Source organism: Myodes glareolus, chromosome 6 (genome assembly GCF_982192425.1).
Source record: "Myodes glareolus chromosome 6, mMyoGla1.1, whole genome shotgun sequence".
Lineage (NCBI taxonomy): Eukaryota > Metazoa > Chordata > Mammalia > Rodentia > Cricetidae > Myodes > Myodes glareolus.
Genome location: NC_142031.1, coordinates 92,376,270 through 92,397,644, shown reverse-complemented (window position 1 = coordinate 92,397,644; position 21,375 = coordinate 92,376,270). Strand labels below are relative to the sequence as shown.

Below are 21,375 nucleotides of genomic sequence, written 5' to 3'. Positions count from 1 at the left end.
CTTCACAGCAATGCATAAAGATTTTTAATGCATAGGCCTCCACTGGGAAGGTGTAACTCTTCACAGTTTGAAGGAATATGTGTGGATAAAATTTTTCTGCGGAGTCATTTGCCAATGCATATCAAAATGGAATAAATTTTGACCCACGGTTAATTCCATTTAGGAGTTTACCAAAGGAAATAATCAGACAAGTATTTGCTGACCATAACTTTATCTGTGACAGTGAAAATGTGTGTCAAACAAACAGAAACCCTAAAGATATATTCCTACGCCATCCATGAAACATGTGACCTGTTCAAGGGCATCTTTATCAGCAGTAAAAGTATGTAGTTATTGATCCTAAGCACCAGTGTGAGCAATGAAGCAATTGGGAAGTAATATGTCTATCTTATTTTAGTTTTCACATCTTATAGGGAAAAAATAAGACTTCACAGATGTGTAACAAATATGGTCAATTATTATATGTCAATGATGAGAATAAGTGCTTCTTTTTCTTCCTTCCTTTCTTCCTTTCCCTCCTCTTCTTCTCCTTCCTCTCTCCCTTCTCTTTCTCTTTTCTTCTCTTTCTTTCTTCCCTTGTCTTTTGTTCTTTTCTTTCATTCTGTTCTTACATAAGATGAGTAATATTGCCCATGGCCCATGGTCCTAGAATCCCTGAGCAAGAGGGATCGGTGAGTTGAGAGGGGTGTTTTGCTGTTTTTTTGGGTTTTTTTTTTGTTGTTGTTGGTTGTTTGTTTGTTTTTTGAGACAAGTTCTCCCTGACTGCCCTCAAACTCACAGAGATCTACCAGTCTTTTCCTCCCAAATGCTGGGCTTAAAAGCATGGACCCCACCACCTGGCCTCAGAGTTACCCTTAAAGTCTGAATTCAAATGCCACTTCCTATTTAGAGCATCCTCAGCCTTGCTCAGACAGTCATAGGCTCTCTTCACATATTACCAAGGCCACAGAAAACAAATTCAGTCAATGGATGAAGGCATCTGAAGGAGGCACCTTAACTCAACGGCAGCAGTGAGAAGAGAGGGATGTTTCTGAGAAATAGCATGCAATGCCAAGGGAAGAGAGCCTCTGATTCCACCCATGTTACTCTTCCTAAAGTTCCTTAGTCCATGCTACAATCACTGTCTGATGGGGAAGCTCAAGCAATCACATCTGGTTAGGGTGTGGCCGCCTGGAGCCCAGGTAGAAAAACCGCGAGAGGTAGGTGCCTGCTCTCTCTAGGCTGTGCTCACTGGACCATTTCAGATTTCGGACCTCCCACTCTGGTAGTGTGAGTTTCCCCCCTTTTCAATTATTAAAAATATAACTGTTCTTCTTGAGCTGGTCTGGTTATTTATCGGACCAACCGAATATGTCAACAACTGTCTTTCTTGTACCAGGGTCCTCTTTGGACTCATCTACTCTGGGTCTGCACTTCAGAGGAAGCAACTCACCATGCCCTAGTAACTATAGGAAACCGTTAAATAGGCTCTTCAGGAAAAACAGGAATGTAGTCCAAACCCGACATCCATGAGCAAGGCCGTCTAGGCTTAAAACCCTTCCCCTGTAAAATGTAGGCAACTTAAGCCATTCCCCCAATGGCATGTGAGATCCAGTTTGGGGTGGACAGAAGGTTTCGGAGAGTAATGAAAATAATCCCTATGAAATGCTGAACATGCTGGCGTTTAAAAGGGTTAGCTGTGGAGCTGGAGAGATGGCTCTGTGGCTAAGAACACTGGCTGCTCTTCCAGAGGATTCAAGCAGGCAAGAGATTCACAGACATATACGCAGACAAAATACCCATGAGCATAAAATAAAAAGTGTTAGTGAATATTTGTTATCATCAGCATTAATTACTGCTCTTTAAAATAAGTTCAAGACGAGAAGGAAATTGATAAATATCACAAAATCTACAATCCCAAGATTGATGGATACTGCCACAGTAGATCTAACAGAAGACCCCAAGAAGCTTTTAAAAAGTAAATAAAAGGAATAAAAGGCAGACAAATGTTACACAACATTATATGATAAAAAAAATAAACAGCTAGGATTCTGTCTTGTTGGGAAAGAGTCAAGATCTGAGTGAACGTTATGTTGTTGACGTGGGCACAGATGTGCCAAAGACCAATGCCTCAGACCCACGGACGTGGCAAAACCTTCCCCAGATGAGGCTCAGAGGCACGGGAAAGCATCCCTCTGGTCCATGTGCAGATGTTGATCCTGTGTGTAAAACATATCCACTGTAGCTGCTCCCTCTGTTTACAGCCCAGCCTTCCAAGGGACTACGGCTTCTCCGGTCCACCTGATCTCAGCTTTTCTGTGCTTCTGCGTGTTTGTCTTTTCTTCCTTCCCTCTCTACCAGTCAGGTCAATCCCTGGAGCTATGCTGGATGAGTCAGCCTCTCGAAGTCAAAACTTGGAAATGCATTCAGTTAGATTCTCCCAATAAACACAGCATAGGAGAAGATGCATTTCCCAATACAACACCCTATAAAGTGGGGATTCTTGTCTTCAGCTTACAGAGGAGAGAACTGCTTTGGAATGCAAAGCACCTGTTTAAACTTGTACAGAGAAAGAGCAAGGATCTGGTTGAACCTTAAAGAGAACCCGTGTTCTGAGTGCAGATCGTCCGACCCAGTTAGTGTCTCCGGAGCAGCCGCCATACACTGACAAAGCAGAAGAGACAAGAACTCCCTTAAATGTGACATACTGGATGGTGACGCATAGCCCAGACATCAGACCAAGAGCGGAAAAACAGGTAGCTGAACCCTCCGTCTAGGTGTTTATCTTCATCTCTGAAATTCTCTGATCCTAGACTCGGTCAGTATCCTTATATGGCAAAGCCAGCTAGGGATCAGGAGACAGGAGAAATAGGAAAAAAGGGAGTCTGACCTATGGCTGTCATAATAGTTTCCTGTAATATGTATGCAGCTGTTTTTTATATAAAATAAAAGATGTTTTTTCTCTTGTATAACTCTATTCTTTTTTGTTTGCTTTTTGAGTTGTTTCTCTGTGTAACAGCCCTAGCTGTCCTGGAATTTGCTTTGTAGACCAGGCTGGCCTGGAACTCACAGAGATCTGCCTGCGCCTGCCTCCTGAGGACTGACATTAAAGGCATGTGCCACCACCACGCCAGACTGTATAACTCTATTCTAATAATGCATGTGTCTCACTCAGAAGACAATGTCTACATTTTTCTTTTCACGTTAGGGCTACATAAACAGCGTGCCCATCCCAGAAAGTGTGACTCCAGGACGAACGCTTTTCCACACACTTTGGGAGCTTCTAGTATTTCCATGTAGTGCACACACTGTCCCACTGTCTGCTGGGCCCCCAACTGGGCACTTTGATTTTCACAGTGCATCCTACTCTCTCCTCTAACCTGCCCAGTGGCCAATAGAGGGCGGACTGTCCCTTCCCTCCAGACCTCCATCAGAAAATGCAACTTCTTTTGCTTTGGGACTGTCATTCCCCCCCCCCCCCCCCACACACACACACCACTGCTCCAGGTTCTAAGACACTCTCCTTCCTGAACTGTGCCTTCCATGTGCTTAGCTTAGAGATGATTACTAAGAGAGATGAGTCAGACAAAATATTCAAGTGTCTTTTTTGCGCGTAATTTTTCTCCTTTCCAACTCAAGCCTGTTCTAAGTATAGGTCCCTCCAATGGGCTGACAATCTGAGTTTAGAGGTGCTTAGTCATTGTATTATAATATGATCAACACTGCATTTCAGAGAGGTACTTTGGAACGCTGTAGAACAGATAAGGGAATATCCTTAAGCGTTCTCGAGAAAGAGACATTAAACCATATTCCATATAAGCCCTGCTTCTTAATATTTTGAATATCTTTCAGGGCCCATGTCAGCTTTCTCAGCCTACTTTCTAAGTTGGGACCCTATTAGTATCATGTTAAGCTGAACTAGCCTCTTTCTTTACCCTTAGTCTGGTTCCTATAGAAGATGACAGGATCTCTTCTATACTGACATTGCTTCGGTTCCTAGAAACCTTATACCTTTCAGGATCCCAGGAAAGAAATGCTCTGACTGAGTTCCAGTCTCAGATAATCTGGGAAAGCTTTGGAGGTTTCTCACTTGCCACTAGCTACTGTACTCAAGAATCCCATTCACTCCTACGACTTAATTCTATGACAAAGAACACATGCAGCTGGATTATTTTAAGTTAGGCCTTTTTACATCTGTCAATCTTCCTTACCATATTTCTATCTTCTAATTTTGTCTACCTATGAAGTCTCAAGCAGGATGGGTAGCGGCCTCCATTTTGCTGCTTGTCTATGCTCAGATCTGTAGTGGTTCCCAGTTCTTAATATATTGCCCTAAAAGGGAAGAAAAACAAATGTACAAATGAAGAGTAAAACTTTAGACAAAGGTTCGCACACCCCTTTCAAACTACAATGTCTTTTGACTTCTGCCTCTTCTCTGTTTCCTGACCTTGGCTTTTCCTGAGTCTAGCAGTGTTATCTGCTATGTTTTTAAATAATGTCTTTATTCTTGCATTTGAACAGAAGTACAGATAACCTCTGTAGGGGTGGAAGGGATGTTATAACAAGGTTCAATGACGACAGTCTGTTGGCAAATCCCACTGTGAAGTGCCAGTGCCTCGTTGGGCAACAAGACACAAACATTTATTATGTGCTTTAATATTTGGTTTTGCTAAAAGAAAACCTAGCAAGTTATAAATGACTTCACCCTTTATTTTATATAGGGCTACAGGATATGAAAACCTTTGGGGATGATCTAGTGTGACCATGTGAAATGTACCACAAATGCCTGGATACTAGTCACCCCCAAAGCAGTTTAAAGTCCCAAGAAAAGGGGGTGCTCTCTCCCCCTTCCCAGTATTGAAGTTTCGCTAGACCCTCCTTCTTCAACAATCAGTATAATTAATGAAACATTTCCTCTCTCCAGTACAAATGTTTATAGTTTTCTGATGTCATTGGTTAGGGGAATGTTCCACTGGTGACTTTGGCTTTTTTGTTGAGGACTACCGTGGTTAAACCAAAATATTCTCCACAAGTACAAATCTGTTCCACAAACAGGATTCCAAAGGCATCTTTGTCTCCTTTTGCCTTACACTGGTGCCATTAACTCTAGGTCCATTAGTCATGATGTTCCTGGTCTCTTTGGAGGCCACCTATCTGCAGCAAGACCATGCCAAGCAGCCAAGACCCCTTCACACCTGCCACAGCACCAGACTGTTTACATAATGATCCAAATCACTTTTATTTTGTTAATGTATTTTATTTATCCTCGTGGGGGGGGGCACTAAGGAACTGAGGAAAGGACTACTGGTTCTATCCTGATCAGTGATCACAACCATCACTGGGTGAGTCTTCTGTGAAATCGATTGAAGATAAGCCCTCCACGTGTGCACAGTGCCTCTCTTCCGTTGTTTCTTGGCTCATTACAAAGAACATTTTACCACGTACCTTCTTTATTAATATGCTCAAGATAAATCTTTGAAAGAAGGCAAGATGGGAGGAGGGAAAGGAAAGCCCACCTCTTTTGCTCAGGAGCTGGAAAAACAAAACGGCAGTGTCAGGTGGCATGTGAGGATGCCTAAGCTCTCCCAGTCTAGCGTCATGTCAAGACTTGTAAACCAGTACTGAGCCTTACTCCAGAAAAGGATTCAGCTCTGTTACTTTCCAGTCACCCCTCCCTTGATCCAGCACCTCCGCACAGACATACAGAACGCGGATGTTAAAATTCAACTCAAGCTACAGCCCTCCCCAACACTGTCCCGGCTCAGAATATTTGCCTAGCCCATTTAAAGCAATCAAACCCACCAGCAGTTCGGCTGGAGACGTCTCGGGCTTCCCAAGACTCCATTATATAATATCTTTTACAAAGTCTATTCCCAGCTCGAGTGGAAGATGGATTCTCGTCCAGTTTGCGGAAATTCCACGCGTTCGCTTCCCTTTCCTGGGGTTCGATCCGGCCAGTGCCCAGCCTAGGCTGCAGCAATCGCTCGGGCTAGGATCCCCACCACTCTCTGGAACTCAAAAAACTAACACCCCGAGGTGCAGCCGTCCCGCCCCCACGGCGCTCCCAGGCTAGCCCTCGTGGCCTGGTGCTGGCTGGGACTAATGTCGCTACGACTGTCTCGGATTCCCGGCCGCAGCGCGCTCGCGGGGCCCGGGCCCGAGCCCGGATGACCGGCCGCAGGGGCCGGCTCGGTACGCCGGGCTGCGGAGGAAGGAGAGGGGAAGGAGGAGGAGGCGTGGAGGGAGGAAGGGCCCGGGCAGCCCCGGAGGGAGGCGAGGGGGAGGGGAGGGGGCCGGCCGGCTCGAGGGTGGGGGGGCAGCCAATGAGCAGCGCGCGGCGCGGGGAGGGCGGGGGGGGGGGGATGAGGTAGGATGGGGGAGGGCGCAGCCGGAGCGGCGGAGGCTCCAGCCATAAACAAGCGCCCGGAGGAGCGGCGCGGGAGAGAGGCGAGCCGGGCACACGGAGCGGACGCCACGGACCTTCTGCTGTGCTACCGCGCCCACTCGGCGGCTCGGGAGGCGGGGACCGGCCGGGAGGCTGCGCTGCCGTCGTCTTGACCGGGCGTTCAGGAGCAGAGCGGAGGACCAGAGGAAGCCACCAGCCCAGCTCCAGAGCGGAGCGCAAGCCACCGCCGTCGCCGCCAGAAGTTTGGGTTGAACCGGAGCTGCCGCGAGGAAACTTTTTTTCCTCTTTTCCCCCTCCCGCCCGGGAGGAGAAGGAGAAGGAGGAGGGGAAGCCACCCGCCACCGCTGCCGCTGGCGCCAACGCTCGTGGGCTCCGGTCGGCGCGGCCCGCAGGGGCGGCGGGGGCCTCGCCCCGCGAGGGGAGGAGCGCCCCGGGGGCCCCTAGGGGGGCACGAGGACCGCGGGCTGCGGGTGCGGCGGCGGCGGCGCGTGTGCCCCGCGCAGGGGAGGGCGCCCGCCCCGCTCCCGGCCCGGCTGCGAGGAGGAGGAGGCGGCGGCGCAGGAGGATGTACTTGGTGGCGGGGGGCAGGGGGCTGGCCGGCTGCGGGCACCTCTCGGTCTCGCTGCTGGGGCTGCTGCTGCTGCTGACGCGCTCAGGCACCCGGGCGCTGGTCTGCCTGCCCTGTGACGAGTCCAAGTGCGAGGAGCCTCGGAACTGCCCGGGGAGCATCGTACAGGGCGTCTGCGGCTGCTGCTACATGTGCGCCCGCCAGAGGAACGAGAGCTGCGGTGGAGCCTATGGGCTCCACGGAGCCTGCGACCGGGGGCTACGCTGTGTCATCCGCCCCCCGCTCAATGGCGACTCCATCACCGAGTACGAAGTGGGCGTCTGCGAAGGTACGGCCGCCCTGCCGCGCGCCCCCTCCCACCTGGCCCGCGCGGAACAAAGTTTGCCTGAGACTTTTCCCAGAGGAGAGAGGGTTGCCGGGGAGGAGGGACCGTCGCTGTCCCCGGGAGGTTGCCCTAGATGCCTGCCCAGCGGCGGGCGAGGTTGGGTTTCGCGGGTGAGCTCCTCTCAACCCCGCATAGACACGCACACGTGCAGTGATCTGGTCTTATACTGGGTGGCCCTTCCACGCCCCGGGCCGGGGTGCAGCGTTTGGGGGACACTGCGGAGGCTGGCACACGCGAGCCCCTCGGGGGAGTCCGCCCCTGCTGCCCTGCCCGCATAGCGCAGTGTGGCACCCAGGGTTGTACGCAGTCGGCGCAGCCGGCTTCGATAGCGGAGTAGACCTGTGCTCCAGCTTACACTCCCTGTGTGACTCTTTCTATTTTTTTCTTTGCGCTCTTCCTTCACCTCCTTCCTCCTCCTTCGCGTAATAAATCAATTTCAGCTCCGGAATATGTCAGCCCAGGCGAAGTTACACATGGTGGTTACTCATTTATTTGCGTTTTGGAAACGGTCAAAGGCTTACTCTTCTGGACGGCGAAAGGGGGGTGGGGTGGGGGCTGCATCTGGATTGAAAAGTTACGGCTCACTACAAGAGGTTTCCCTTCAAGATCCAGCATCCGCGTGTTTCCTGAGCTGGTGCTGATGTCTTTTTGTTTGACAGCAGAGTGCTCTGTTGGCTTCGCGGTGGTGCATTGTGTAACGCGGTGTGGAGATGTGCTGGGCGTTGATAGTGGAGCCTCCCTGGCTGGAAGCAGTGGGCCTCCAAACGCGTGTGGCTCTACTTCTGCCTCAGGGTGCCTGGTGTGTTTGAGGTCTAAAGAGATGTAATCAGTTCTTTTATTTTTGCTAATGGACTGGATTGTCTGGTACTAGTGGGATCCTTTGCTTACTTAGAGCTCAGACATTGGGGGCCCACGACGTTGTTCCTGGTATCCTAGGAGTGAGCAGGGGGTCAGCAATCTTTCTGGGGTAGTGGCTAGAAAGAACAGCTGCCTGCTGCTTTTCACCGTTGTCAGCCAGCCCCAGGGTTTATCCTGAAGCCTCCGTGTGTGTGTGTGTGTGTGTGTGTGTGTGTGTGTGTGTGTGTGTGTGTGTGCGCTTGTTGTGCTGGGCTACTGAAAAGGAGGTGACAACCTTAAGGACTAAAGTGGGTGTATTATAAGGCTTCGGTGCTGCGATAACTTTAAATACACACCTTTTATTTTTACCCATGGTTTTAAGGTATCGGACAGTTAGTGGAAAATCGGGGAGGCCTTTCTGACTTGGAAGCTAGTGGGCAGTAATGAGTAAAGGGCTGTGTTCCTTTTGGATAGTGTCCTCATTTTCCTGACACCCAGAAACGACTCTCCTGGTGTTCTTTTTACAACGTGGGTTTGTTTCTCAGCTCAGGGAAAATGGTCATCAGACAGACTGATAGAATTTCATGTTTTGACTTTAGGCATTCTGAATGACTTAGACTAAAAGGTGCTAGGTGCTTCTCTGAACCCTGCCGCGTGGAGTGCATCCCTTGACCCAGCCTCCCGCAGAAATGTAAAGGAGGAGGAACCTGGTTAAATCCAGTGGAAACTGCAGGGCAGTGAGAAGGACTTTGGAAGGCTAAGGAGAGTGTGACCCTTGTTTATTTTTTCATGTGTTTCTGGTGGGGGAAATGCTTGGGGGAGAATTGACAGTAATCAAGTGTTTTGGCAGCAACACCCCATGTCACAGTATGGAATGATTTTGGCAGTTTGTTGGGGAGCCTGTCATTCCTCTGAAATGATCCATCCCTCTTGCCTGCCTTACCCCTGGTAACACCAGGTGCAATGAGTGTTGGCCTTGAAAATGCTTGGAAGGGTTTCTTGACGTGATTGTATTTCAATTAGTGTTCTCTGGAAACACATTTCATTTAGCAGGCCTGTTTGCAGCTAAATGCTATGGGCACTCCCCCCCCCCCCGTCCCTCCCACCCTCCCTCCCTTCCTTTCTTGCCTTCTTCCCCTTTTCCTTCCTTCACTACAAGCAGCAGCCAAATAAAACCTTAAACCCATGAAGCCAAGGTGAAAGAGACAATGTTTTCTGGCATGATGTAATGGCTAGATTTAGAGAGGCCTTTTCAACCGTGTGTCTAAAATTTCAGAATTTTTCACATCAATATAAAATGTATGGAACATGTAAGTTAACTGAAGAACCTTTTTCCTTTTTTTCCCAGTATTAGAGGACTCTTTCCCAGTCACTAATTATCTAGGAGGTGCCCTGCCCCCATTTTTATTTTTTATTTTTTTTCAGTAACTTTGCATAAAATTTCTCAATGGCCGGTGGTTCCCTCAGTTTCCATTTTTATTCAGAAATTCGCGTGTTTTATCATAACTCACACGAATAGGAATGGCTATATTTTATTCATGTTCAAAGTCTCATGGACCGCATTTTTTGCACTAAAATGACCCCTACTGGTTGTATCTGTTAATGAAAAATCTTTCGAAAGCATATTTAGTTGGCTAGCCCGAGAAAATATATTTCATGCTATAAAAATATGACTAATCAACCTGTTTTCGAAGACATGGCTTAAATATGAATTTTTATTACTGCTTGTCAGCTTGCAGAAATCTTTGTTATTCCCACACTGACTTTGCTGGGGGCAGGGGAGAGTGATGTTTGTAAGCACAGTTCATCAAGAATGTTTGACCCTTTTACAGACGTGACTCACCATTTCAGGCTGTTATGGCACACTGACCCTTAAAAATACATGGCCAATCCTAACCATAAGAAGAACCCCGAAGAAAAAGATTCATTTCTGAAAGACGAGGAATCAAGACCTGTGAATCAAGTGACATGTACCCTGGGGTTTCTTCTCTGCGCTGAGACTGGTATTAAATAAATCCTGAATTAGTGACCATGCACATCTGAAAGCTGAATGAAAGAGAATGGAGTCAGGTCCCCAAAGTTTTCTCCCAGTCTTAACTAGTGCCTTCTAGCGCGAAGGAGGGAGCCATTCCTTTTCCCATTGGTGTTTCTCATACAGAATCCTAGCTGGACTGTTCGTGGGCAGGCATCTGTCTCCAGGAAAATCACCTACAATCCAAAGACACAAGTTGGGCTTCTAAACCTCTAGATGGGAGATCTCTTTAAGGGACCTGAACTTTAAGGTCTCATGAAGTGAGATTATGCAGAGGGATCATTTTGATGGGACAGTGAGAAATTTAGAACTAAGGGAAGGAAGCCTTATACTTTATGCTTCACTGAGGGTGGGACAAGCGAAGAAGCAGGACCAGCCCTTTGTCTTAGGGAGATGAAGAGGAAGCTGTTAGGTTGAGCTTGGCGTTGTGTGGACAGATTGCTTAGGAACCCAGTGGACACCGTAGAGCTTTGCCCTGAAGACGGTGCCGCCTTAGTCGGATGTCCATGGCTGCAGATGGGCACCACTGTTTTCTGAAGCTTGCACGCTGTGGCCCCAGCCTCTACAGAACTGGATGCTTCACTGTTTTCAAAACTAGTGCCAATTAATACCTCTATCGTAACTCCGTTTTCCCAGTTCCTTTAGCGTCCACTCCGCCACGCTCCACATTGAGGCAGGGAGAACTTAAGAGTGTGTGGTGGGAACTTTAGAGCAAAGAGCAAGGTTTTGTGTTCTGAACTGTTCTTGTGAAGCTCCAGTTTCTTTACTTGTCCCCTGGGACAGTCAGTAGCCTCTGATGCCCTTGGAGAGCGTGGGGGATGTGAGGGGAAGCCCCAGAGAGCAGTTGCCCAGGACCAGGCAGACATACCAAAATCTTTGGCTGGTTCTGAGGCATACGGACTTCCCATCCCTGAGAGGATGGGAAGTTGAGAGTCTATGGATTTTTACAAATGAAGTCAAAGAGAGGTGGGTCAAAGTTAATGCTTCTATACTGAAGTTAGAGAAACTTGTCAAAGCCAGGGTTCCAGACTATTGTTTGTGAGTAATGCATGGGTTTCATTTTCTACCTCAGAAGTCTTTAGGTAGCGTCTCTGCTTTGATGCCATAGAGAAAGACAAGTAGAGGGCGTGCAAAATATGTATGGGAAGAGAAACCAATTCGAGTAAACAAGGAAGTAATTAATTCCTCCTCAGAGTAAATATTGACCAAACTCACAGGACCAACTCTTCACTGTATGTACACAAATGACAGGACAGAAATGACCTTCATTTTGACTGTCAGGCTTATAGAAGGCTCGCTGTTGTTAAGAAGTCCGGTCACATAAAACCCTTGGCAAAGAACAAATGAGTTGCATACCATAGCGCAGAAAGGCAAAACTAGTAGGAATGGAGATAATTTGCTGCTGGTAATAACGTGGTTAACAGTAAACCAGGAAACCTTGCAAGCAGTATGTTGGGGGGGGGGGGTCCTGTCATGAGCAGCAGTCACGTTCATTTATAAAACATCTTAGTGTGTCTGTGTGTGGCTGAGAGAGAAAGAGTGTGTGTGTGTGTGTGTGTGTGTGTGTGTGTGTGTGTGTGTGTAGAGTGCGTATGTATACAGAGTGCCACGGTGTGTGCTTGTGTGGATGTCAGGGGACATTTGGGAGTTGGTTCTCTCCTACTCCCCTGTGGGTGCTGGGGATTGAACTCAGGGTGTCAGCCTTGGCAGCAAGCGTCTTTACCAGCTGAGCCACCATCTGCCCCAGACATCTTCATTCATGAAGAAAAGTGAACAACCGCCAAACTCTGGATATTACGGCCATTGATAGGCGTTATTGGGAGATTTCGTACACGTTTCTGTTCTCCATGGTTCAGCTACTATCCAGCAGTCCTGGGGAGGCGTCTGGGAGATGCAGGGTGCAGGCACTATGAAGCTGGCAGATTCAGATAAGACGATGACCCCAGAAAATGGGTGGACTGAAAGCTAAGGGATGAGAAAAGGAGGAAAAAAAAACATTGAATTCATCTTAGCACAACTATATCATCCTTTGAAGAACGATCCAAAACACATTCCAGAGATTAATTGTGAAATTCCTGAAAAATGTGGGTGTGTTTAACTCAGGAAATGGTGCCAGAGATGACAACGAAGCCTTCAGCTGTGAACGAGGCGGGGTGGGAGGTGGTGAAATGCGTGGAAGGTAGACATGTTCGGCAAAGCCAGGCACGTTGTTACGGTTGTTGCCCCATGTTCCAGATGTTACATTTTGTGTAAGGATTTTGGAGACATCTCAGTCTAGGCCGTCTAATTCTTAGAGGAAGGCGTGGCCGAATAGCAAGGGGCATGGCCTCCTGTCGTCTTCTTCGCGGTCTAACTCTTCAAAGCATCGTTTTCAAAGACCAGCCTCACTTTTGCCCTGAAATCAATCACTCGTTCATCGATTTTTTTTTTCTTTCCCCTCTGCTCTTTACAAGACTGTATACAGTGGTAGAAGCAAGCCAGGGAGTCCGGGGTAGGCTCCGTTCTGTACCCCAGTTCTCAACCTGTGGGTCACAACCCCTTTGCATATCTCGTATCAGCTATCTTGCATATCAGATATTTACATTATGGTTCATAACAGCAAAATTACAGTTATAAAGTGGCAAGGAAAATAATTTTATGGTTGTGGGTCTGCGTGGCACGAGTTGTATTAAAGGGTCTAAGCATGAGGAGGGTTGAGAACCACTGCTGTGTGCTCCTTTAGTCAAGAGAAGACAGACCTCCTCCCCACCCAGAAAAGGTGGTTGGGGCTAGAAGTTCAAATCAAGTAAAGAAAGTGTTTGGTTCTGTAGTCTCACTTGCTGGGCATATGGGTTAGATTTGTTACCATGAGAGTGGTAGCCTTCCTGGTCTCTTTTGAGCCCCTGCAATAAGGAGTGTTTCCAACACTTGAGAAGGAGCCTGCATTTTTACTACTTCGCTGGATGTGGTTCACGATGGTAGGTTTCCTTGTGTGGATGTTTTTCTTTGTTCTGTCTTACGCTAAGCCTGCACCAGAATGTGGGCAGTGAAGTGGGTAGAATCTCCCGCTTTACCTGCTCCCACTCTCTTGCCATTGGCCTGGTCTAATCTGAGACCTCAGTCCTAAATAGACGGTTCTCCATTGATGGACAGAGACATGCCAAACTACACCTGTTTAAGGATGCCCTCAGGATAAACACAGAACTCTTAAGTGTCTGTTTGGGGCCCACATGGATGAAAAAAGTATTTTTTTAAAGGATTCTATTTGTTAGTTTCAAAGTGAACACATTTCAAGTCCTTATCTCCCCACTCCAACCCCCATTTTATTCTGAAGACAAGAAATGCCCGTGCTTTAGTGGATGAATGTGAAGGTCAGGCAATTGGTAACTTGTATGGAATCCTCTTCTGAGCTTGTGTTTTCGTGGTTAATCATAGGGTTGTCCTAAGAACTCCCCTCAGTCCCCAGGAAACACCGGGGCGGAAAACAGCTGACATCCAGCAAGGCTTCCCCTTCTCTGCTCGTGCAAGTCTAACATGACCCGGGCTCATTTCCTCACTCCACCTAACCTTCTGGTTCCTCAGTGCTTGCTGGGAGTAAGAGGGTGGGCTTTCTAGAGAAGGAACCAGTTAGTAGTAAGTTCAAGTTCTTTCGCCTTCTGCCATGCCCCAGCAGCACCAGTGCAGCCAGGTAAACTTGAGACCAGCTGGCTGGCTATGCCACCTCTAAATAATGACTGCAAAGTTTGTATACTTTGTGTAAATAGGAAATCTAAAATTCTCCGTGTTGCGTCGTTGGAATTGTATATTTAGCTCTTTTTTTTTTTCCTTTCCCTGTGGGCTAGTATTTCATCTGGGGTGGTGGGGGGAGGGGTAAAGCGCTGTCTAATCAGTAATGTACATTTTCTTTTATGTTATATTCTGAAAGATTTTGCAGATAGTGCCTCAGGTGTGTGTGTGGAGGGGTGAGGGGCGGGTGTCGCTCTGATGGTTAGCATAGCCTTAAGGCTGTCTTGAACTAAGGAGACAACTTATGTTGGCACAGCTCACCACCCCCTCACTCATCACCTTCCTCACTCTAGGCCCGCCTGCTGCTGTACTTGATACAAACGTCGAAGCCAGAAGTGTAAGCAGCCCATTCCTTTCTAGATTAACCACTTTACCCTCTTTTTGGGTCTGGGTCTGTCGTTTCCCTATTAACTTAGGGAGCTCCAGCTAGCCAGAGAAACATCTGCCCACAAATTGTTTAACGGGCATCTGCTGTAGGTCTGGTATGTGCATTATAAAATCCTGATACCCTTTTTTGTAAAAACTGGGTTTCTGGAGGTTTAACAGCCCACAGTCACCTGGGAGCTTATTAAGAATGCAGCTTTGGTGACTAGAGATTATAGCTTAGTGGCAGGGCACATGTCGAGCATGTGCAAGGCCCCGACCCCCACACCTAAGCCAATAGCAGATCCTGATTCAGTAGACCTGGAGTGGACCCTGGTGGTTGTCACTCTCCAGTGGAGACAGTAGGGTTAGTCCCAGGATCGTTCCCAGTGCATGTTCAGCTTCTGTAGCGTGAAGTTGATGTATAAGGGTATCTGAAAACTGTCACCTGCTATGACAATTGTATTTCAATCATAGTAAAAACGAGAGGGCCCCTGTTGCCATAGAGGTCATGGTTTAATGATGGATAGGGAAGCCTATGGATAGGTGAGAGAGGCCTCTGACTTGTCCTCTGACCACCAAGAACAGACGGTTCAGCCCCACCCAGGAGTGTCTTCTCTCTCTTTAGCTCGTTCTTATCTACCACCACCACCAAAAATAGGTCTTGAGCCTAGGTACAACCAATGTTTATGTCTTCACTCAGTTTTAAACTGCGAGACCAACCTTGACTAGTGTTCCATGGCTTTGGTTTTATCATGGAAACCTGGAGTGCCATGAGCTTCCGTCAGGTAATTGCAGTGAAGATTAGCGATAACAAATGTGAATATATCCTGTAGGCTAGTGTGCAGATAGGAGTGTTCTAAGATTATATGCTTACACATAAGTACTAGATACTGCCCGTGGTAGATTTTTTTTTTAAAAAAAAAAAAAAAGAACTAATAGTAATTCTAATTTGCATCCTTTCTTATTTTCATCATTGTTGGCTTTCCCTGCGTGTAAATTCAGAAGTCAGGTTTGTGGATATACTCACACCTCCTCCACACATACTCTCTCTCCACGGGAGGCTGAGGATGGCGATTCTGCTCTCAGATGTTTGTCCCAGAGAAAATGACTCTATAGTCCAGAGAACAAGGTGTTCCTTGGTTTGGCCTAGGGTAACCCTAATTTCCAGGCCCTGTGGAGTTTGCTGGAATGTGAATGTTTGCTTCGCTCTGTGCTTTGAATTCTTACTTTGAAAGAACTTTTCAAATTCATGTCTTTTAAAAGGTAACAAGGTAGGAGGTGTAGTCTCAAGACCCAGGGCCAGAGTATATCTTGTTGCTGGTCTCCATCTTGCATGTGGTGTCCTTTGAGGAGAGTGAGTACCTGAGGGGTTACCACAGATTAGCCTGCTGGGGGCTATGAAGAATAAGTCACAAAGCAAGGGGCAGGCATTCCATGATTAAGATATCTGACACACAGTGGAGGTGTGGTCCCACAATATGGCAGTTGTTAAATGTGTGTCCTTCCTTCCTGCCTAGAAATGAGTGCCATTTAGTAGATAAATAAACACTAGCTCAGAGTTCCCCAGATGAATACTTCCTATTGGCTGTTGTGGAGCAGGAAAAAGAACCTGATGAAGATAAACTCTGATCAGTAATTTAGAGTTGAATCATGTGGACAATCCAACTTTATAACATAGCAGAAACTGGAATTTTTTTCCCCAGACACTGTTAGCACCCATCACTGAGATGCCCTCTGTCTCTTACCGGGAGCGTTGGTATTCAAACATGTAACCTATCATCAAAATGAGAAGAAAAAAGATCCTACAAAACATCAGGGTTTTCTTTTATGTCAATGCTAGTCACACCCAGGTATAACATTCTGATTAGAAACATCCTGAAAACACTTGTCTTACGATTATGGAAGAAAGGAAATGAAGGGGCTGGAGAGACAACACAGTGGTTAAGAGCCCTGGCTGCTCTTCCAGAGGACCTGGCTTTGATTCCCAGCACCCACATGGTGGCTCACAGCTGTTTTGTAGTTCCAGCTCCAGGGTTGCCACACCCTCTTCTGGCTTCAGTGGGCACCAGGCATGCATTTATATGTACAGACAAAACACCCATAAATAAAGGAAATTAAGGGCTGGCTATATCTTAAGAGTGTCATTTGTTTTATTTCTAATTCCTGAGGATTTGACGCTAACTTTTGACTGCTCTAAAAGTTAGTGAACTAAGCCTTTAGCAACCAGCTATCCCGAATGGGGTTTTGTTTGTTTGTTTCTGATTTTTCTTTCCTGCTGTAAGCTGCAAATAGAGACTGTGACTGTCTTGTTTAGCATTTCAAAACAAAAATCATAAACAAACATCTCAGATTCAAGACAGAAAGGAATTTCTGGCAGGGCAGGATGAAACCTGAGCTGGCAGAGCCCCACTTCCTGGAGGGAACTTACCCAACTTCATGTCCAAAGGCCTTAGAAAAAAGGGTTCCCAGTTGTGTTCAAACCAGAGGCATCTAGATGCTGAAGAATTGTGACACCTCTCTCTGAGATTCCAGAAGACCTGTCAGAAAGAGGCAAATCTGCCTGGAGGATGTTCCACCTGAACCAAACAGGAGCAAGAACTATTTAGTCCCCACTTCACTTAGCCTCTTTGCTTGTCAAGAGTAAGGGCCCAGGGTTCCATCCCCCAGAATGGGAGTTTATAATTCTGCATATCTAACATGAAGTTTATGTCTCCTTCCACTTGCTCTTTGGAGATTGTTTGTTTATTTGAAGGTATGAACCAAGTGAGGTAAAGGGGTGGGTTTCAGACCGTTCTGTCTCTGCCAATCAAAGTAGAAGGATTTCTAAGTGACTTGAGTGGGAACACTGTGTGCTATTTAAGAACCCAAGCTGGTATATTTTCAGGCAGGTTTTAGGAACATTCTTACCACTACCTATGACTTAAAATGAAAGACCAAATGACCTGTCTTTTAATCACGGTGTGAATGTACCTGTTTATGTCCTGGCTTGTTTCAGAAAGGTTTTGAGGCTTTTCCCAGGGGTAGATATCACCAGATTCTTATGTATGAGGTACTAAAGGTACTAAAGGAGAAAAGAAAATCGTCACGGCTTCTGGATCTTTCTTCATCACCCAGACAGCTCCATGACTTAAAAGCCCTGTAACTATACCCAATACTTCACTTTGTCTTCATTTGTCACAAGGAAATTAGGCAGTTCCCTGTCCGAAAGCAGGGGAATGAAATCAGATGGGTTCCCAGGGCTGTTCTTTGGTCATAAGATCTGAGCTTTTATGACCCAGAAGTGCTGGCCAAGGATCAGGTATTAGCTTGTGTTTACAGAGGGAAGGAAGAGTAGAGGCCATCCACCTGATGCCTAGCCAGGCGCTGGAAACTGGAGGCTCAGCAGGAAAACTCCAAGAAGTCTGCTCTGGCTATATTTATTGGGACACATCGGATGACAGCAAAAACACCATGGTAGGGGCACCAGTGACACCTGTGAGATCCCTGCCGTCTGTCACTGTCAGCTGTGTTCTGCTCGTCAGCGCCCAGGTCTAAACGGGCCTGCTGCTTTCATTCTTTCTTCGTTTCTCATTTGCTCTGTTAATTATTACAGTCATCCTGGGCCCAAGGTAGGTAGGTGACATACCGCAGAGGGAGAAGCTTGGGCAAAGACGGGTCAAAACTCGCCCCGATTCACATGCTCCTTTCTGCCTCTGACACTGGGGAGAGCTGAGTAATTGCTGCTCTTCCTAATGAGTGCAGGCAGCAGCCAGATTCTCCGCATTCTTCTACCTTGGCTGCTGTTTTCACTTGCCAGGGAGTTTCCTCAAGGAGCCAATGAATTTAAAGACACACAACTGCCAGTGCACAAAAGTGTGTCTGGGGAGGGGGCTGCCCAAGGTACCTCAAGTTAGAAGGATGCAATGATACTGCCAGGACCAACCCCTCGGCTGTATTGACTACTGGTTGAGCCTTTTGGCCTCTCTGCGACACAACACATCTTCACTTAACTTGTTTTCAAAGTACAGGCCAGTGCTGAAGCTTGGGAAGGTGCCTCTTGGAGTTTCTAGAAACTTCCACCTTTTTTTTGCATATTCTACCGAAGGCTTGGGAGTCTGAGCCCATAGCCCTGCAACTCGATGAATATATTCTAAAGATTGGGACCCCTCATTATTTCCTCTAGCAGATCTATCTGTCACCTTGCTTTGTCTGCATGCTGGTCCACATTTACAAGGACCGCCTTCCAGAATAACACTGATTGATTTAATTCCAGTCAGTATTTATTCGTTGATAAATCTGCTGAATGTTATAAACTCCCAAGTTAATTCTGGTCAGTATTTATTCATTGATAAGTCTGCTGAATGTTGTCTACTCCCAGATGCTAGCATACAACGTGAAGAATAACTACGACATGGTTTTCCGGATTCTGGGTTTAATACCCCAAGTCACTGATCCCTACCAATAAGGACTTACTTTTTAATTTTCTGTAACAGTTTGCTTTTTCTCCATCCGCAATAGCCCTTTCCTCCTATCTGTGAAACTGTTACTCAGTTTACTATGGACATTGTATATTGTACCTGCGTTTGTTTTTTCATTTCTAGACAATGGTATCAAACGTTAAATCCTGTTCCAGAGCTTGTCTTATCTCTTCTTGTCTAGCTTGCTAGATAATAGCTAGTAGCCATGGAAATAGCCATTGAGCTGTGGGTGGCGTTCATTTGCCAACTCGAGCTTTTGCCTGAGATGGGTTTCCCTGCATTCTTCCGTGGTATATAAATAGGTCTTTATTTGGGTTTCTTCCTGCTTGATTGGGACATCTAGCGGGAGAAGTCATGGGACTTTGAGTGCATGAAGTTGTGGCTCCCCAAACTCTGTTCTCAGAAGCAACCAGAAAGAATGCTGTGTGTGTGTTGCAGCGAGTGCATGTTGGGAAACCCAGGGGATACCCAGCGGGCCCATTCTCCACATTGCCCACCCTGGTGGTTGACCCTCCTTCTCTAGAAGCTCTGTGTTCCACGCCAAAACCTCGTGCAATCTGGAGGGCAAGTGCCTTAGAAGCCTCTTACCTTAGAATGCTTCCCACTTACCTGCCTGTTCTCCCCAGCATGACTGCTTTCAGCTCTCTGGCTATTGGTAGGTAGCCTCGCTCTTCCCAGAAGTCAGTGCCAAGCGACCCATCATTCTCTCTGAGGACTTCTTCCAGCATGTCGGCACGAACAACTGAAGGATTCTGTGAAAGTCTTCACGGGGGCCCAGAACTTCAGATTCCTTTGGGGCTGTGGCATGTGATAACAAGAAACAAAGAAGTGATAAAAGTTTGTAGGACACAGATCTTTACGAGGCCGTAGTTAACCTTCTGGCCTGAAAAGAAATGCTCAAGACCGAAAGATGTTTCTGTGGCATCGGCAGTCGGGGCTCCGAGTGCTGTGTTCCCAGAAGCATCCTCGAGGGAGACAGCTGTTATCGTTCCTTTGCAGTTTATTGTTAACTAAGGGCTTAAAAGTTGGATGTGTGCCTGTGTCCGTGCTGTCAGTAACTTAGGTTACAACACGAATACTCCATGTTACTGGTGGTATGCTGAAAACAGCGCTGGGTTTGCATGCTAAGATAGTTGGTTGCCTCTCTGTAGACCAGCAAACCAAAGGGGCTGCCTCCAGAAGATTGTCCATTGCTTTATGTACTGTATGTGCATGTTTTTGCTTGGGTGTGTGCGCATGCATGTGTATGCAGGTGTTTGTGTGTGGATGTGTGTATGCAGGTGTGTGTATGCATATGTGTATATATGCGTGGGTGTCTGCACATGTATGTGATGTGTGTGTGTACAAGTGGATGTGTGTGTGCAGGTGTGTATATGCATGGGTGTGTGTGTGTGTATATGTGTGAGTGTCTGTGCACGTGTATGTATGTGTGTGTGATGGTGTGTGTGTACATGTGTATGCATGCATGCATGTGGGGGGTTAGTGGTTGACATTGGATATCTTAGTTGCTCTCCATCTTATTTTTTGAAACTGAGTCTTTCACTGAGCCTGAAGTTCACCAATTTGATCAGACTAGCTTGCTAGTGAGCTTCAGAGAGTTTTGGGTCTCCATCCCACCCCGCTGGGGTTTAGAGGACCCATGCCTAGCCTCTGCACGAGTGTGGGTGACGTGAACCCGGGTTCTTAGGCTTGCGTGACAGGTGCTCTACTGATTGAACCGTCTCCCCAGCCCTGTTTTATCTATTAAATGTGAACATAGGCTCTAACGGAAGGCTTTCAAACTGTCTGTTCAATTGGAATATCGATGAGGAGGCAAGAGGCGCTTAGGAATACTGACATTTATTTCTTGGTGATTGAGACAAGCTTTAATATGTCCAGAGCAGTGAAGGACGCATTATAACAGGCTAACATTAAACATAGTTTTTGACCTTATAAAGGAATTTTTAGATGTGCGAGCCAAAAGCAAACCCAGAAATCTAGGGTGAGAAATGGAAGACGTCTGTAGGGAAATAAACAAAATACGAGAAGCCAAAGGTGCTTTTTTGCTGGAAAGAGATCCTGTTATTTTCAAAGACTGAGCAGGGAAAAGGTGAGCCCTCGGCAGCCAAGTTTATTGATGCTCTTTTCAGAATACATTAGACACTGAGAAAGACCAAGGAGAGAGAAAAGGCTCTGCCAGCAGAGGCCTGGAAAACTTGAGGGAGATAAAGTATTTACAAGTTTTAATAGCATAAAACACATCCAAGAGAAATACATAATTGCAGCTGCGTTTGGCAATGAAAATAGCCCGTACATTCTACTTTTTAAATTGTCTGTGAATATGTAAGCTTTTGCCCTGGGGTAAGAAATACTTGGGTGATAATGTTTCTTGAGAGAATGGAAAAGTAGAAGGTATTAAGAAGTAAAAAGAAAGAGGAGGAGTAAGGAGGAATAGTCAACCTTTTTACTCTGGAGGGGGGTGTATTTTATGTGTGTAATCATTACAGTTGTTTCTAATCTTAGTGTAATAAGCATTTACCTTCCCATGGGGCTGTGATAGTTTGCATATTATTACTGAAAGCCCACAGGTAAGGGGAAATT

At 46.8% G+C, this 21,375-nt stretch overlaps 1 protein-coding gene and 2 long non-coding RNA genes across 6 annotated transcripts in view; 1 reads left to right on the top strand and 2 right to left on the bottom strand.

Annotated features, from left to right (window-relative positions):
• Nucleotides 1-5,215: 5,215 nt before the first annotated feature.
• LOC146894350 (uncharacterized) lies at nt 5,216-6,262 on the bottom strand. Its single transcript, XR_015002410.2, has 2 exons — nt 5,782-6,262; nt 5,216-5,511 (listed from the first exon to the last, which is right to left on the bottom strand). It is a non-coding gene; the product is annotated as an uncharacterized LOC146894350 (long non-coding RNA).
• Nucleotides 6,263-6,401: 139 nt separating this feature from the next.
• Nucleotides 6,402-21,375, top strand: part of Crim1 (cysteine rich transmembrane BMP regulator 1) — a 176,697-nt gene continuing 161,723 nt past the window's right edge. For all 4 annotated transcript variants that reach the window (XM_085691022.2, XM_085691024.2, XM_085691023.2 and 1 more), the window contains exon 1: nt 6,402-7,281. In XM_085691022.2, coding sequence (XP_085547148.2) covers nt 6,951-7,281 — 331 coding nt within the window. In that variant the 5' untranslated portion in view covers nt 6,402-6,950. The remainder of the gene's footprint in view (nt 7,282-21,375) is intronic.
• Nucleotides 11,365-19,738, bottom strand: LOC146894349 (uncharacterized). The gene is made up of 3 exons (XR_015002408.2): nt 19,405-19,738; nt 16,767-16,875; nt 11,365-12,172 (listed from the first exon to the last, which is right to left on the bottom strand). It is a non-coding gene; the product is annotated as an uncharacterized LOC146894349 (long non-coding RNA).